The sequence below is a fragment of the Toxorhynchites rutilus genome, chromosome 2 (assembly GCF_029784135.1).
Source record: "Toxorhynchites rutilus septentrionalis strain SRP chromosome 2, ASM2978413v1, whole genome shotgun sequence".
Lineage (NCBI taxonomy): Eukaryota > Metazoa > Arthropoda > Insecta > Diptera > Culicidae > Toxorhynchites > Toxorhynchites rutilus.
In genome coordinates, this window is record NC_073745.1 from 336,709,882 (window position 1) to 336,723,418 (window position 13,537).

Consider the following 13,537-nt stretch of genomic DNA (forward strand, 5'->3'; position numbering starts at 1 on the left):
ACCGAACTCATTCTGGTCAATTCCGAATCTGAAACGACCTTCAACTGCTCGTCCTGTTCTGAGTCCTTGAATTAGTTCCTTGACAGCCCTATCTTTAGCAGTAAATTCTTCGAGCTCTTTCACATCGACTGGAAGAGTTTCGATTTGGTTAATCTGCACAACATCAACTTCTTCCATCTGACCTCGAATACTCCGATCTATAACTGGCAAACGTGACATCCCGTCGGCATTGGCATGGTCCTTTGACGCATGATAACGGATTTCGAAGTCGAAGGATTCAAGGAACACAGCATAATGTTGCATACGTAGCGCAGCAAGAGTAGGTAGCCCCTTATTTGGCGAAAAGATCTGCACCACAGGCTTATTGTCCGTCACTAGGATAAACTTCCGTCCATACAGGAATTGGTAGAATTTCTTCACACCGAAGATAATCGCGTACGCCTCCTTATCTACCTGAGTGTAGTTCTGTTGAGTTTTATTCAATGTCTGCGAAGCGTACTGTATAGGTCTCTCGCTGCCATCCGGGTACAGATGACTCAAAACAGATCCAACTCCATACGGTGAGGCGTCGGTAGCTAACATCACTGGTAAGCTGATGTCGTAATGCACTAGTACTCGATCTGATTGCATCTCTTTTTTTACCCATAAGAACGCTTGCTCACAAGCATTGGTCCAGACGAATGGTGTCTTGTCTTTCAGAAGATTATTTATCGGGTAAAGTTTAGTACTAAGATTCTTCATAAACCTACCATAGTAGTTCACGAGTCCTAAAAAGGCACGAACCTGCTCACGGTTCTCTGGACGCGGCATCTTTTGGATAGCGTCCACCTTCTTTGGCATCTTGTGTATTCCTCGACGATCAATGATGTAGCCGCAGTATTCGATGCTGTCAGTAAGGAATTCACACTTCGCCACATTTACACGCATGTTGTGCTCATGAAATCGCCTCAATACCTCGCGTAATCTATTTAAGTGCACTTCGTCATTTGGGCCGGTAATCTTCACATCATCTAAGAAGACTGACACTCCTGGTATACCGTGCAGAATTTGTGAAATCTCTCTCTGAAAGATCGCAGGTGCTGAGGAAACCCCGTACATTAGCCTCGTTGGTTGATACAGTCCTAGGTGTGTATTCAACGTCAGCATCGTCTGATCCTCTGGTCGTACCATCATTTGTAGGTAGGCTTGAGCAAGATCCAGCTTGGTGAACTTCTCTCCTCCAGCCATGTTTGAAAACATCTCGTTAATAGTAGGTAATGGATGTTCATCTACTAGCAAACTTTTGTTGACTGTTAACTTAAAATCTCCGCACAATCGGATTTTGTTGGCAGATTTCATCACTGGTACGATCGGCGTCGCCCACTCGCTGCGATTCACCTTTACAAGGATTCCACTTTCGACCATCTTGTGGATCTCACGTTCAACTGTATCACGAATTGAAAACGGTATAGAACGCGATTTGAGAAAAACTGGCTTGGAATCCGGTTTGAGATGCAAAGTAGCCTGAACTCCTTCAATTTTACCAATTGAATAATCGAACACGGTCGTAAACTCTTCCACCAGCTCTTTAATTGCTATAGGAAGGGTAGTTCGCAAATTAATTCTGTCAACGGAAGTTACAGAACTATCCATGATGGCGTTCCAATCCAATTGTAACGCTCGTATCCATTCTCGTCCCAACAATGGATGTCGCTTAGCATCAACCACAAACAAATGCAGCTTGTTTTTCTGTCCCTTATACATGACTTCTGTCTCAACGACACCAAACACTTTAATTTTGCTTCCGCAATAACTTCGCAGCTCAATGCTAGTCGGTTTTAATGGTAAGTCAGTGAAGTATTTAGTCTTGTCACTACTGTTAATTAGAGATACTGGGGATCCACTGTCTACTTCAAACTTGACCAGTGATCCGCTTACTCTGAGCTTTAGAAAAATCTTTGAAAGATCTCCGCAGTTATTTTCAAGTTTACAAACATCAATAACATAAACCTGTTCCTCGTCTGAACATTCCGATTCAGAAATATCACTATTTTCTACAAGGTTTGTCAAATGTTTCTTTGAATAGTTCTTGTTTCTATTTTTACTACCGAAATTTTGCTTACTTTCGACATTCGAACTGAGACACACTCGCTTTAGATGACCTTTCTTTTTACATAGGCTGCAGACTTTATTTTTATGTTCACACCTGTCTGCTAAATGGCTTTCACTTCCACAACGGAAACATAAAAATTTGTTAGTTGAATTAGTTACCCTTTTAGTAGTTGTTGCCGCAGTGGCGTCTCGCCTCGGTTGACTCTTCTTCCGTTCTGCCAGGTTAACCTCATACCGCCGATTGAGCACTTCTGCCCAGAGGCAGAAGGCTTCCATGGAAAGTGCGATCTGTTTTGCTTTGTCAAAGGTCAACTCCCTCTCTTCGATCAGGCGAGTTCGAATTCGCTGATTCCTCAGGCCAGCTGGTTACGCAATCCTTTTTGCAGGTATTCGCCAAAGCCACAATACTTCGCATCCCTCTTGTTCAGTCTGGGAACAAAGACCGCAAGGTGGACTGTACTTTTCGGGATCCTCCAAGCTCGGAACCTGTCGGTTGAACGGTTGGAGCTCTCGTCGGCTGTTGGTGTTCGGATCCGGGTTCGTGTTCGTGTTCGTGTTCGGGTGTGATCGGAAAGCCTTAAAAAAGGCTGATCTATAAACTCTTTTGTAATTTGAAATGTAGAGGAAAAGATGGCGAAAACTTTATAACTCTTTTATATATTTCTTTCTCCTTCTACACTTCTTCTATATGTGGTTCTGCTGCTGCTGCTGCTTTTTGTTCTTCTGCTGCTGCTAGTTATTTTCTGCTGCTGCTTGGGCTTTCCTCCTGATGTTGTCGTCGCGGTGGTCGGTAAAACACTGATGATTCTCGGGCAGCGCTCCTCGCTTTTATAGCGAGCGCGAAGTGCGTTGTTGTTTTTTCTATGCTTCGTTGGTGGTTTCTGGGAAGCGTGGCAAATGATATTGATTTTTCTTCCGTGGGAACGGAACATACTCCCCCGGGCGAGATGATCAGATTCCGCGTTTCTCCAGCTCGAGTAGGTGTTGGTTCTCTTCGATTGGTAGCACGGATAATTTTGATACTGAACGTCGATAAGTTTTTCCGTCACAAAGAATATCTACGACACGAACCAGGTTGTCCGCGCCTGCAAATACCTTTGTCACACGAGCAAGTTTCCATTGCAGCGCTGGACTGTTTCTTTCGTGTAATAGAACAATCATACCAGGTTTCACGTTGTCGATGGTGTTCCAATTTTTTTTGCGGGGCTGAAGAGTGGCTAAATAATCTCTGGACCACGCTGTCCAAAAATGATGACGCATCAGTTGGATGTGTTGCCAACGGCGTAGACGATTGATTTTCACATTCTCACTAAATGTTGGTTCGGGCACAGCGATGAGAGGACGACCAATGAGAAAATGACCTGGAGTAATCACTTCTGGGTCGGTCGGATCGTTCGATATAGCAAATAGCGGGCGAGAATTAAGTATAGCTTCGATCTCACACAGGATTGTAGACATCTCTTCGAAAGTCAAAGTCATATTGCCAATAACTCGTTTTAAATGGGTTTTGGTGCTCTTTACGGCCGCTTCCCACAAGCCACCAAATTCGGGTGCATCCGGAGGAATAAAATGCCATTCCATTTCCTTTGAGTGACAAAACTCTTTCAGACGATCGATTCCTTGTTGATTTTGGAAAACTTTGTATAATTGTTGAAGCTCGCGGTTTGCACCAATAAAATTAGTTCCGTTGTCGGAGTGTATTTCAGCAACCATCCCTCTCCGACTGATAAAACGTTGTAGTGCTGCGATGAAAGCTTCCGTCGTCATGTTTGAAACCAATTCTATGTGCACAGCTTTTGTTGCCATGCAAACAAAAACAGCGATATATGCTTTTATTATCTTTGGTCGATGTGAGCCTTGCTTGACATTGATGGGCCCGGCGTAATCCACACCCGTAATGGAAAATGGAGGAGACGGTGTGACTCGTTGTCTAGGTAACTCACCCATTAGCTGAGAGAATCCAATTGGCCTTGTTCGGAAGCACTTTATGCAGGACCGGATGACGTGTCGCACAGTTGATCGGGCATTCAATAACCAAAAGCGTTGTCTGATTGCTGATATCAATCCAGCTATACCTATATGGAGTAACTCCTGATGCATAGTCCATATAAGCAGTTTCGTAACCGAACCTGTGTTGGGTAAGATAATCTGATGCTTTGATATTTCAGGAAGCTTGGAATGCTTTAGTCTTCCACCGACTCGTAGCACTCCTTCGATGTAAAAAGGGTTGAGAGAACTTAAGCGTTTGCATTGTTGCTGCGACTCCAAACGATTAATTTCGTCGGCTAGTTCCACTTGCTGGATCACACGTACTATCACCAGCATAGACTGTCGAAGTTCTTTGACGGTTAAATGTGTAGATAGAATCCGTTCGCCGTTTCTGCGTGCGTTATTCTTGAACCGTAACATCCAAGCAATAACTCGTTGAAGTTTCCTAAAACAGCTGTATTTTCTGAAAACCGGCAGCTGCTGTTCGATTATTGCGGCAGATATTATAGGGCAGATGGATTTTAACTCTGGTAAGTCGTCGTCAGGAATCTCCAATGTGGGCTCAGCTTCGATGATAGGTTGGGCTAGAAATTGGGGACCGTTCCACCATAACTCGTTCTTCATTAGCATAATTGGTGCCTGGCCTCGCGAAACAACATCAGCAGGGTTTTCTTCTGAACGAACGTAACTCCACTTAAATTCATCCGTGTTATTGAGGATTTCAGCAACTCGATTCCGTACGAAAATCTCTAGACGATCGGGATGTTTTCTCAACCAAGCCAGGACAATTTGGCTGTCGGACCATAGGATAACGCGCTTAATGTCAATGTCTAGTACGGCAATTACCTTTTTAACGAGGCGACTTAGCAACAGAGCGGCGCATAATTCCTTGCGTGGAATTGTCAGAGCGTGGAGCGGTGCAACTTTCGATTTACTGCATAATAATCGCGATTTAGCTAAACCCCCAGGATACAAACTTCGGATGTATAGGCAAGCTCCATATGCAGCGTTGGAAGCATCGGCAAATCCGTGAATTTCGTAACAGGCTGCTTCGGAGAAGGTCACTTGGCGAGGAATTTTTATCTCCATCAGTTGAGGTAATGCTTGTCTTAGCTCGTTCCATTTTTCACTCATTTCATCATTGATCGGTTCGTCCCAGTCCAAATTGTGCCGCCAAAGTTGCTGGACTAGTAGTTTGGCTTGAACTATCGTCGGTGAAAACAAGCCTAAAGGATCGAACAGCTTGGCCACCTCAGAATATATTTTTCGTTTTGTAGCAGGTGGACGGAAATCGGATGTAATTTTACCAGCAAGGAGAAACTCGTCAGAAGTTGGCTCCCATAGTAGGCCGAGAATTTTGACTGCATTGTTTACCTTTCGTTCTTCGATGGGCTTCGGTGTTTCTTGCTCTCCCAACGGTATTTGTCCCAACATTATTGACGAGTTTGAGCACCATTTGTGAATCGGAAATCCAGCAGTTTCCAGCATCGCCTTCAACTGGTGAAATGCATCGATGGCTCCTTCAATTGTTTCGGATCCGGAAAGCAGATCATCTACGTATGTGTCCTTTAGTATGATATCAGCAGCGACAGGAAATTTCTCGCGTTCGTCTCGCGCCAGCTGGACCAAACTCCTAGTTGCTTGGAATGGCGCGGATGCGGTGCCATAGGTTATGGTTGTTAATTCCAGAACTTGAAGGCAGTCAGTTGAGTTCTCGCGCCAAAATATCCGTTGGTAGCGGGCATCATCGGGATGCACTTGAATCTGTCGATACATTTTTGATATATCTGCGGTGAATACGTACCGATGTTTCCGGAACCGCAACATTATTGCGAACAACTCGTTCTGGACGACCGGTCCGACTAGGAGTGCATCGTTGAGAGACACGCTTGTTGGTGATGGTTTGGCACTGGCATCAAAAACAACTCTACATTTGGTACTAGAGCTATCGGGTCGGAGTACTGCATGATGAGGCATATAGTATGACTTCAGCAACGGGTTGTCCTTCGATTCGTCCACTTGTCGACAATGATTGAGTAGTCGATATTCGCGAATAAAATCCACATACTGCATCTTCAGTTCTGGGTTTCGAAGAAATCGGCTCTCTAGCATGAAAAATCGCTTTAATGCCAAAGCTCGGCAACTTTCCAGTTCGGCTGCATTTTCTTTGAGCGGAAGTCTCACTACAAACCTTCCGCTAACGTCACGGGAATGTGTGGATACGAAATGTTCTTCGCAGCGTTGTTCTTCGGATGAAAATGTAGTAGTATCTGCTAATTCTTCGACCTGCCAAAATTTCTGCATCGATTCCTCAATCGATTCGACTGATGCCACTTGCGAATATAGGGTATTTACGTTGCTGCTCACAGTTCCTGTGACCAGCCATCCCAGATGCGAGTCTCGTAAATCGGGGATGTTTTCGTCATTAGTGATGTGATCAGGCTTCAACAGATTGAAAAAAAGCTCCATTCCTATAAGCATGTCGATTTGTTCAGGTTTGAAGAAGTTCGGATCTGCAAGCATGATGTTAGTCGGAATGTTCCATTCTTCGACGTTTATCAATACAGATGGGATCTTTCCGGTTATTTCCGGCGTCACTAAGCATTCCAGTCTGGCGCGGTATTCGCTGCATCTCGATTGGAAATCTACTTCCACTTTATCTCGTGCGATGGTTCTGAGGTTATTAATTCCAGCGATCTGTACACTGGCTCGTTGTTTCGGAATGCCAAGTATGTTGGCCATCCGTTCGGTCAGGAAATTGACCTGAGACCCACTATCAAGCAAGACGCGGCATTGATGTGGTTGTTTATCTTTGTCCATAACCAGAACGACAGCGGTGAGAAGCAATACTGTTTTCGTTGTTCTGGCGTGGTTGCAGGAACAAGTGCTGAGCACGTTTGTTTCATTTGACTGCTTCGTTGTTAAATCTTCGTCGACAAGAGTTATCTTCGATGTGCAAGTTTCACTTTTAGAGTTGTAATTCACGTTCGACGTTACTTCGTCTTCGTGCAGCTGTGTATGATGACGTCTCTGGCATTTGCGACAGCTCCTTGGTGATGGACACTCCTTGGATCTGTGACCTTTCCGCAGGCAGTTGAAACACACGCCCGCAGAACGAACCTTTTCGATCTTCTCCGATGCGGACATGGCGTTAAGTTTGTTGCACTGGAAGTTACGATGCTGTTCACTACAAAAATCGCACTTGTCGGTAGGTGGCTCCTGAATTGACGTAGCTGCATAGGATCGATGACTCACTCCTTTAGTGGTAGTTATTGTCTTCTTCGGATACGAAGGATAATGAGCATTTTCGCACCTTTCTAAAACTTGGCACTGGGATTTCAGGAAACTAATTGTTAAGTTGTAGTTCGGCAATTCCCCCGGCTTCATCGTCTGTTCCCAATGCTTGCGGGTGGCTTTGTCCAATGCTGACGTCAGGAGATAAATAACCATTAGTTCCGATACACCAATCAATTCTTGCTTCAAATATTCGAGACTCTCGACATGATTATTGCATTTGTCTAGTAGGTGTCGAAGTTCTGTATGGGATTCGGTTTCCATTTTCGGCAGTGTTAAAAGACCGCGAATGTGCGTCTCCACTATAATACGTTTGTTTTCATAACGCTCGGTCAATATTCTCCAAGCGTGCTCGTAATTGGCCTCGTTAATGGTTTTTGCGTCCAACACCCCTGCAGCTTTATCGATGAGGGCCTTATCCAGATGGTATAGCTTGATCGCGTCCGAATCTCGCGATTGAGCCATGACGTCCTGGAACATGGCCTTGAACTTTGGCCACTTCGCGTAATCACCATCGAAAGTCGGGATAGGTGCTTTCAATGGCTGTTGATGGACAATCACTTGCGGGCTTGATGACAATGGAACTTGTGGCTTCTCCATTCGTATGAGGAGTGACTCGACTATGGCAGACGTCTCATCGAACAGTTCCTCGAATAAAATATACTCCTCTTCCTGCCCATTCATTTCGTTTTCTGGAACGGCTGCAATAATCTGACTGTGAAACCCCGAAAATTCATCGTATGCAGACTGCAGTTTCTTTGAAAACACTTTTAACTGCGCCAGCGTCACAGGTGCCTCTTCATTTTCAACGGCATCGTGCATACGGGACACCTTCTGCATTACTTGATTCCGCTGCCGGAATAGAGGAACCAATTTTTCCATGGCTTTGCTATCACTCACTGTTGAATCGTCTTCAAACCCTTTAAATCCTTTCGATTCTTCACTACTTTTGTCCATTTGTTGACCACCTTTTGTGGGTGTACGACTCATCGGCATTTTTAATTTTCACTAAATTCTTCCGAGAAGCTTTGTTTTTCACCCAGCTTCTTTCGCGCACTGTTCGGTTTTTTTTTCGGTAATTTATCCACACGTCCTCGGGAAATGTACTCGGAAGATCCAAATCCGGTTCGAAGGACCAGTGTTCAGTCTGGGAACAAAGACCGCAAGGTGGACTGTACTTTTCGGGATCCTCCAAGCTCGGAACCTGTCGGTTGAACGGTTGGAGCTCTCGTCGGCTGTTGGTGTTCGGATCCGGGTTCGTGTTCGTGTTCGTGTTCGGGTGTGATCGGAAAGCCTTAAAAAAGGCTGATCTATAAACTCTTTTGTAATTTGAAATGTAGAGGAAAAGATGGCGAAAACTTTATAACTCTTTTATATATTTCTTTCTCCTTCTACACTTCTTCTATATGTGGTTCTGCTGCTGCTGCTGCTTTTTGTTCTTCTGCTGCTGCTAGTTATTTTCTGCTGCTGCTTGGGCTTTCCTCCTGATGTTGTCGTCGCGGTGGTCGGTAAAACACTGATGATTCTCGGGCAGCGCTCCTCGCTTTTATAGCGAGCGCGAAGTGCGTTGTTGTTTTTTCTATGCTTCGTTGGTGGTTTCTGGGAAGCGTGGCAAATGATATTGATTTTTCTTCCGTGGGAACGGAACACCTCTGGAGAGCCGTAATATACTCCGTAATGGATTCGCCTTCTCGTTGCATCCGCTGACGGAACTTCCAAAGCTCCACCATCTCTAGAGGTTCCGGATCAAAGTACTCTCCAAGTAGAGTGACTATTTCAGCGTAGGTTTTATTTTCGGGCTCGGTCGGAGACAAATGATCACACAGCACGTTGTATGTCTCGGCCCCCATGTAGTGAAGCAGCATATTCTTCCGGTTGACTTCCGGAATTCCGAAAATTAGTAGCGCTCCTTCAAACCTTTTCACCCATCGAGACCACATCGATTTGGTTCTATCGAACGACTCGAAAGTAAACGTGGGCGGAGCAGCAGCAGCATCTTGATTTGCCATTTTTCGTTTGAATTGCACACGATAGCAGCAAGCAGCAAACCGTACACTGTAACAATAGCGTACTCGTCAAATTTCCTTCTGGAAAATTCCAGCAGCAGCAGCAGCAGTGTTCGTCAGTATGTGCGTTTATCGATGAGCCCCAATGTGGAACGCCATTCGAACGAATCTTCCTCCTCATTTGCTTCAATGCGGGTTACTTATCCGCTCGTCGCCAACTATTGTAATCGTAGGATTGGACGCAGTAATGAAACGCGTGTTTCTCTATACAATTTACAACTAGGAATGACGTTTAATATATTTCTCTTGACATGTATAATAAAGTAAGGTGTTGTTACAATGAAGGTAATATGAAGGTGGTAAGAGCAAGGTAATATAATTAAGATATGCAAATATCATAACACAGTGATGCCTAAAATAACGACTCCATGAATGCCCTGGAAAATGTTTTTTTTGGACTTTAAATTTTTTTGTGGTGCAAAATGCTTTTTATGTGTGAAGAGAAATATGACATTTGTATTCCATGTCTAAATAACGCAAGCCACTCCTATAAAATAAGCAGATAGATTGAAAAAAAATCATTTGATTTTTCAAAGATCGATTTCTTTGACACCGATTCAATCAGTGGATCGATCGATCTTTTGATAAAGATCGCCCAATCCTAATTCAAACATCAAAAGACACCTTACAATGATTTCGAACTGAATTGGTGTTAAATAAATACTCCTTAAAGTACTACATAATTTATCCAATAATTGACAAATAACTCCTTTACGGATGCGTTATAATTTGAAGATTTATTATTTGAAGGTTGGTTTTATAGCAGTTGGACAAAGTGTAGTTACTCAGCTTCTCCCATGATTGTTCATAAAGACACAGCATCTGGATTTACCAGACGTTAGAAATTTTATTTTCCAAAAAAAAATTTAGTTTCCAATGAATATATTGGTTTTGTTGAACCATAATATTCATTCGACGGCTAGGAGTAATGAACAACTTACAAAACTTTATTTATAAAAATGTATTTTATTGCTTTACGGTAGTGTTCCGGTTACAACATAATAATGTGTTAATTAGGAAAAGATGTTCAATTTTCTGGTTTTAACCGGATCTGGCTAATTCCAAGTTCTTTCATTCACAGCATTTCACCTAAAATTTGAATTCTAATCGCTAGATTCAATAGAGGTTCAATTGATTATTGGTTCTGATGAAAAAAAAAGGTTTAAGTTCTCGATAAAAAATCAGTACATCAAGACGACTCGTCCCTCTGTAAACTATAAGTTCTACAAATTCGGAACGTCCGAGTTCTGTATGATCCAATCAAGGTACGTGGTAATACGGGTGTGCACCGCTGATCGTCCTCGACTGCATCCCCCAATTCCGCTGTAATGGAACGAGTGAAGACCTACCAGTGTAGTTCTGCCACCTTCTTGGACGGTAACAGGAGCTCCTTCATCTCCCTGAAAAATACACGAAAATGCATTTATTCACTACTGATAACTTCCGTACTCCCACCCACTCACATTGCATGGTCCTCCATTCCCTGTTGCCACACATATATGGCTACCCCTGATCCAAGTATAGGACAACTGACAGAGTAAATTGGACGTCACAGTATCTCTAGCCATGCGCAAATATTGGGTCGGGGGTTTACTGTTGTCTCGATTGCCAAGATTGCCCCATCCCGAGGTGGTGGCCACCCAGCCGACAAAATCTTTACCGGCATCAGCTCTACGCGGTAAATGAACCGGCTGAATCGTGAGACCATCAACTGGAGCATCCCGCTCCAAGGTGAGGATGGCGATATTAGCTCGACCCAGCAGCCAGCTGTAATTCGGGTGGACGAGAACTCGGGATACACTGATGAGTGTTCCAACGTTCATCATATTGCTGGCATTTAGGGCGACCGTTAACGTGTCTTTGCTGGAATGATGACGGTATGAAAATTTGAAACTGTACTACCACGAAGTCATACCCCTGAACACACGCTGCAACTGTGAGGACAGTTCGGTTTGAAACGAGTACACCACCACAAAAGCTATGTCCGATTGTTCCTCCGTGGGAGAAGACTCCAACTACCCATGGAATATCCGAAGGGGAGACAAAGGTTCCCCCGGTGATACGCGAGGAACTAAGTTCATCTACATCAGGTTCCGGTCCGATAATCGCTCCCACAGTTGCAAATATGAAACACAAGCACAGTACAGCTTGTTGGTAAAACATTATTCTTGTTTGCTTGATAAATGTTGTTGACCAACTGGAAGGTGTCGAGAGTTGGCCCACTCTTTTCTTAGTTTATCTGCGTGTCTTGATTCGATTCGAATCATGTCTCCTGATAAGAAAAATATGTAGTTGTGGTACATTACGATAACATCAACATTGCTTACAACAACGATAATACGGGTTTCCTTTCATTGGGCCTAACCGAAAACTATCTAGTTTGAAAATAAATGGGCACAACCGATTCCAAGTATGTGTATACGCTCCTAATCAGTCGTTCACATGAGGTTTACGGACATCAAATGTAGTCCAGAACTCATGGATTAAAACGATATGAGTTAGCGAATCTTAATCACATTCAGAGCGATAAGTAATCACCCGGCGACCTTAAATACCGCTTGCGTGCGAATTTTTCGGCTAGTTTGGTCTCTAACCGGTGACAGAAATGAAGCTTCTGTTGGTAATTACCTTGCTGGTGGCTGCTGTTGCAGCCTCTGCTATTCCCGAGCGTGACACACGTGTCGTTGGAGGTGCCATCGCGGCCTTAGGGCAGTTTCCCTACAGCGTCGGTTTGCTCACCAGGATCAATGTAATTTTCGGAAGTATGTGCTCCGGCTCATTAGTCTCTACCCGATTCATACTCACCTCCGCTAACTGCGTTAATGGGTAGGACTTCAACAATGGAAATTATAATGGGCATAAAAATATTTTTTTATAACATAGGATCCAGAGCGCCGTTGCCGTGATGGGAGGTCTCCGAATTCACGATTCCACCGAACCAGGCCAATACCGTGTGACCGTAACACAATTTATAATACACCGTGGCTTCGAAGAGGATTCGGACAGCTATGATGTGGCTCTGGTGGAGCTACCATTCCCGGTTACCGAGAGTGAAAGGATACGCCCGGTACGGCTGCCAAATCGTCGCCAAATTCAAGCATCTTTCAATGGACAGCAGGGAACCTTCATGGGTTGGGGACGGTTCGGGGAGGGCAATTCACTTTCCGATGTGCTGCGGTTCGGAAGATCTCAGGTTATCAGCAATCTGGCATGCCGGGTGAGCTTACCAACAAGTCAGATTCTCGATGCACACATCTGCACGGCGGGATTCTCGCAAAATCCTATCCAGGGTTCACCCTGTCCGGGCGATAGCGGCTCTCCGCTAACCATTGTGGATGCTGACGGGATCACCACTCAGATTGGAGTTTTCTCGTACAATTCGGTGCTGGGTTGCGATAGTGGGCGTGCCGCTGTTTTCACCCGCATGTCAGCCTATCTCGACTGGATCGGGGAGAATTCCGATGTGGTGATAAGGGATGATTTTTAGAACTTGATTTTTAGTCAGCTGATAAGTGGCACGAAAATAAATTGTTATCATTTTTTTTTTGTATTACTCTTTTATAAAGATTAAATGATAATTCTGAAGAAGGTTTTACGCCAATTTCTGTAAACACACCATTAAGAAATCAATTTTCGTAAGTAAGTAGAGAATGAAAGTTTCATGATAATTTTTTTCTCTCTCAAAATTTAAGGTTTATTGCAAGGCAAAATGTGAACCATAAGCAACAAACAGTCATTCTAACTATTCGTATGAAAACCCTATGAACAACGTGGGGAAGGGAAGGTTTCCCTAAGTACATGGGTCCTAACTTAGTATCTAGTACTATTACTACTAAGAACTGATAGTTTTTCCGTTTTCATATACATATATATATTTCTTCAGCATGCGTTATTGCGTTATATTTATACGTTATACTCCTTGATTGTATGTTTTACCATGAAAAGCACCTCTTTGTGGGATATTTTTTTTAGAAGACTGCTGATGTACCTGTAGGCTGTGTTGATGTTTTTTATCTATGGGACTAATTCCATTGACTAACCTAAAACTCGAGTATGTTGTATAAAGCTATTACGAGCGTTCTATTCATTCGGCGAAC

General features: G+C 43.8%; 3 protein-coding genes across 3 annotated transcripts; 1 reads left to right on the plus strand and 2 right to left on the minus strand.

Moving 5' to 3' along the window:
• Positions 1 to 3,042: 3,042 nt before the first annotated feature.
• On the minus strand, positions 3,043 to 8,370 carry LOC129767132 (uncharacterized). Its single transcript, XM_055767754.1, has one exon. It carries the CDS (start codon positions 8,368 to 8,370, stop codon positions 3,043 to 3,045), a length of 5,328 nt encoding a protein of 1,775 aa, XP_055623729.1.
• A 2,016-nt stretch (positions 8,371 to 10,386) lies between these two features.
• On the minus strand, positions 10,387 to 11,842 carry LOC129764469 (fibrinolytic enzyme, isozyme C-like). The gene is made up of 4 exons (XM_055763576.1): positions 11,768 to 11,842; positions 11,356 to 11,712; positions 10,904 to 11,303; positions 10,387 to 10,840 (listed from the first exon to the last, which is right to left on the minus strand). The coding sequence occupies exons 2-4, from the start codon at positions 11,601 to 11,603 to the stop codon at positions 10,664 to 10,666; spliced, it is 825 nt and encodes a 274-aa protein (XP_055619551.1). The 5' UTR covers positions 11,604 to 11,712; positions 11,768 to 11,842; the 3' UTR covers positions 10,387 to 10,663.
• Positions 11,843 to 12,033: 191 nt separating this feature from the next.
• On the plus strand, positions 12,034 to 13,028 carry LOC129764468 (collagenase-like). The gene is made up of 2 exons (XM_055763574.1): positions 12,034 to 12,266; positions 12,324 to 13,028. Exons 1-2 carry the CDS (start codon positions 12,046 to 12,048, stop codon positions 12,925 to 12,927), a joined length of 825 nt encoding a protein of 274 aa, XP_055619549.1. The 5' UTR covers positions 12,034 to 12,045; the 3' UTR covers positions 12,928 to 13,028.
• The last annotated feature ends 509 nt before the right edge of the window (positions 13,029 to 13,537 follow it).

Excerpts from the sequence above, each read along its gene's own strand:
- LOC129767132 (XM_055767754.1), bottom strand. The coding sequence starts at position 8,370 with ATGCCGATGAGTCGTACACCCACAAAAGGTGGTCAACAAATGGACAAA.
- LOC129764468 (XM_055763574.1), top strand. The coding sequence starts at position 12,046 with ATGAAGCTTCTGTTGGTAATTACCTTGCTGGTGGCTGCTGTTGCAGCC. Across the intron at positions 12,267-12,323 it reads TCCGCTAACTGCGTTAATGG|GATCCAGAGCGCCGTTGCCG; the intron begins GTAGGACTTCAA and ends TTTATAACATAG.
- LOC129764469 (XM_055763576.1), bottom strand. The coding sequence starts at position 11,603 with ATGTTTTACCAACAAGCTGTACTGTGCTTGTGTTTCATATTTGCAACT. Across the intron at positions 11,304-11,355 it reads GTTGCAGCGTGTGTTCAGGG|CAAAGACACGTTAACGGTCG; the intron begins GTATGACTTCGT and ends TCATCATTCCAG. Across the intron at positions 10,841-10,903 it reads GGAATGGAGGACCATGCAAT|GGAGATGAAGGAGCTCCTGT; the intron begins GTGAGTGGGTGG and ends TGTATTTTTCAG.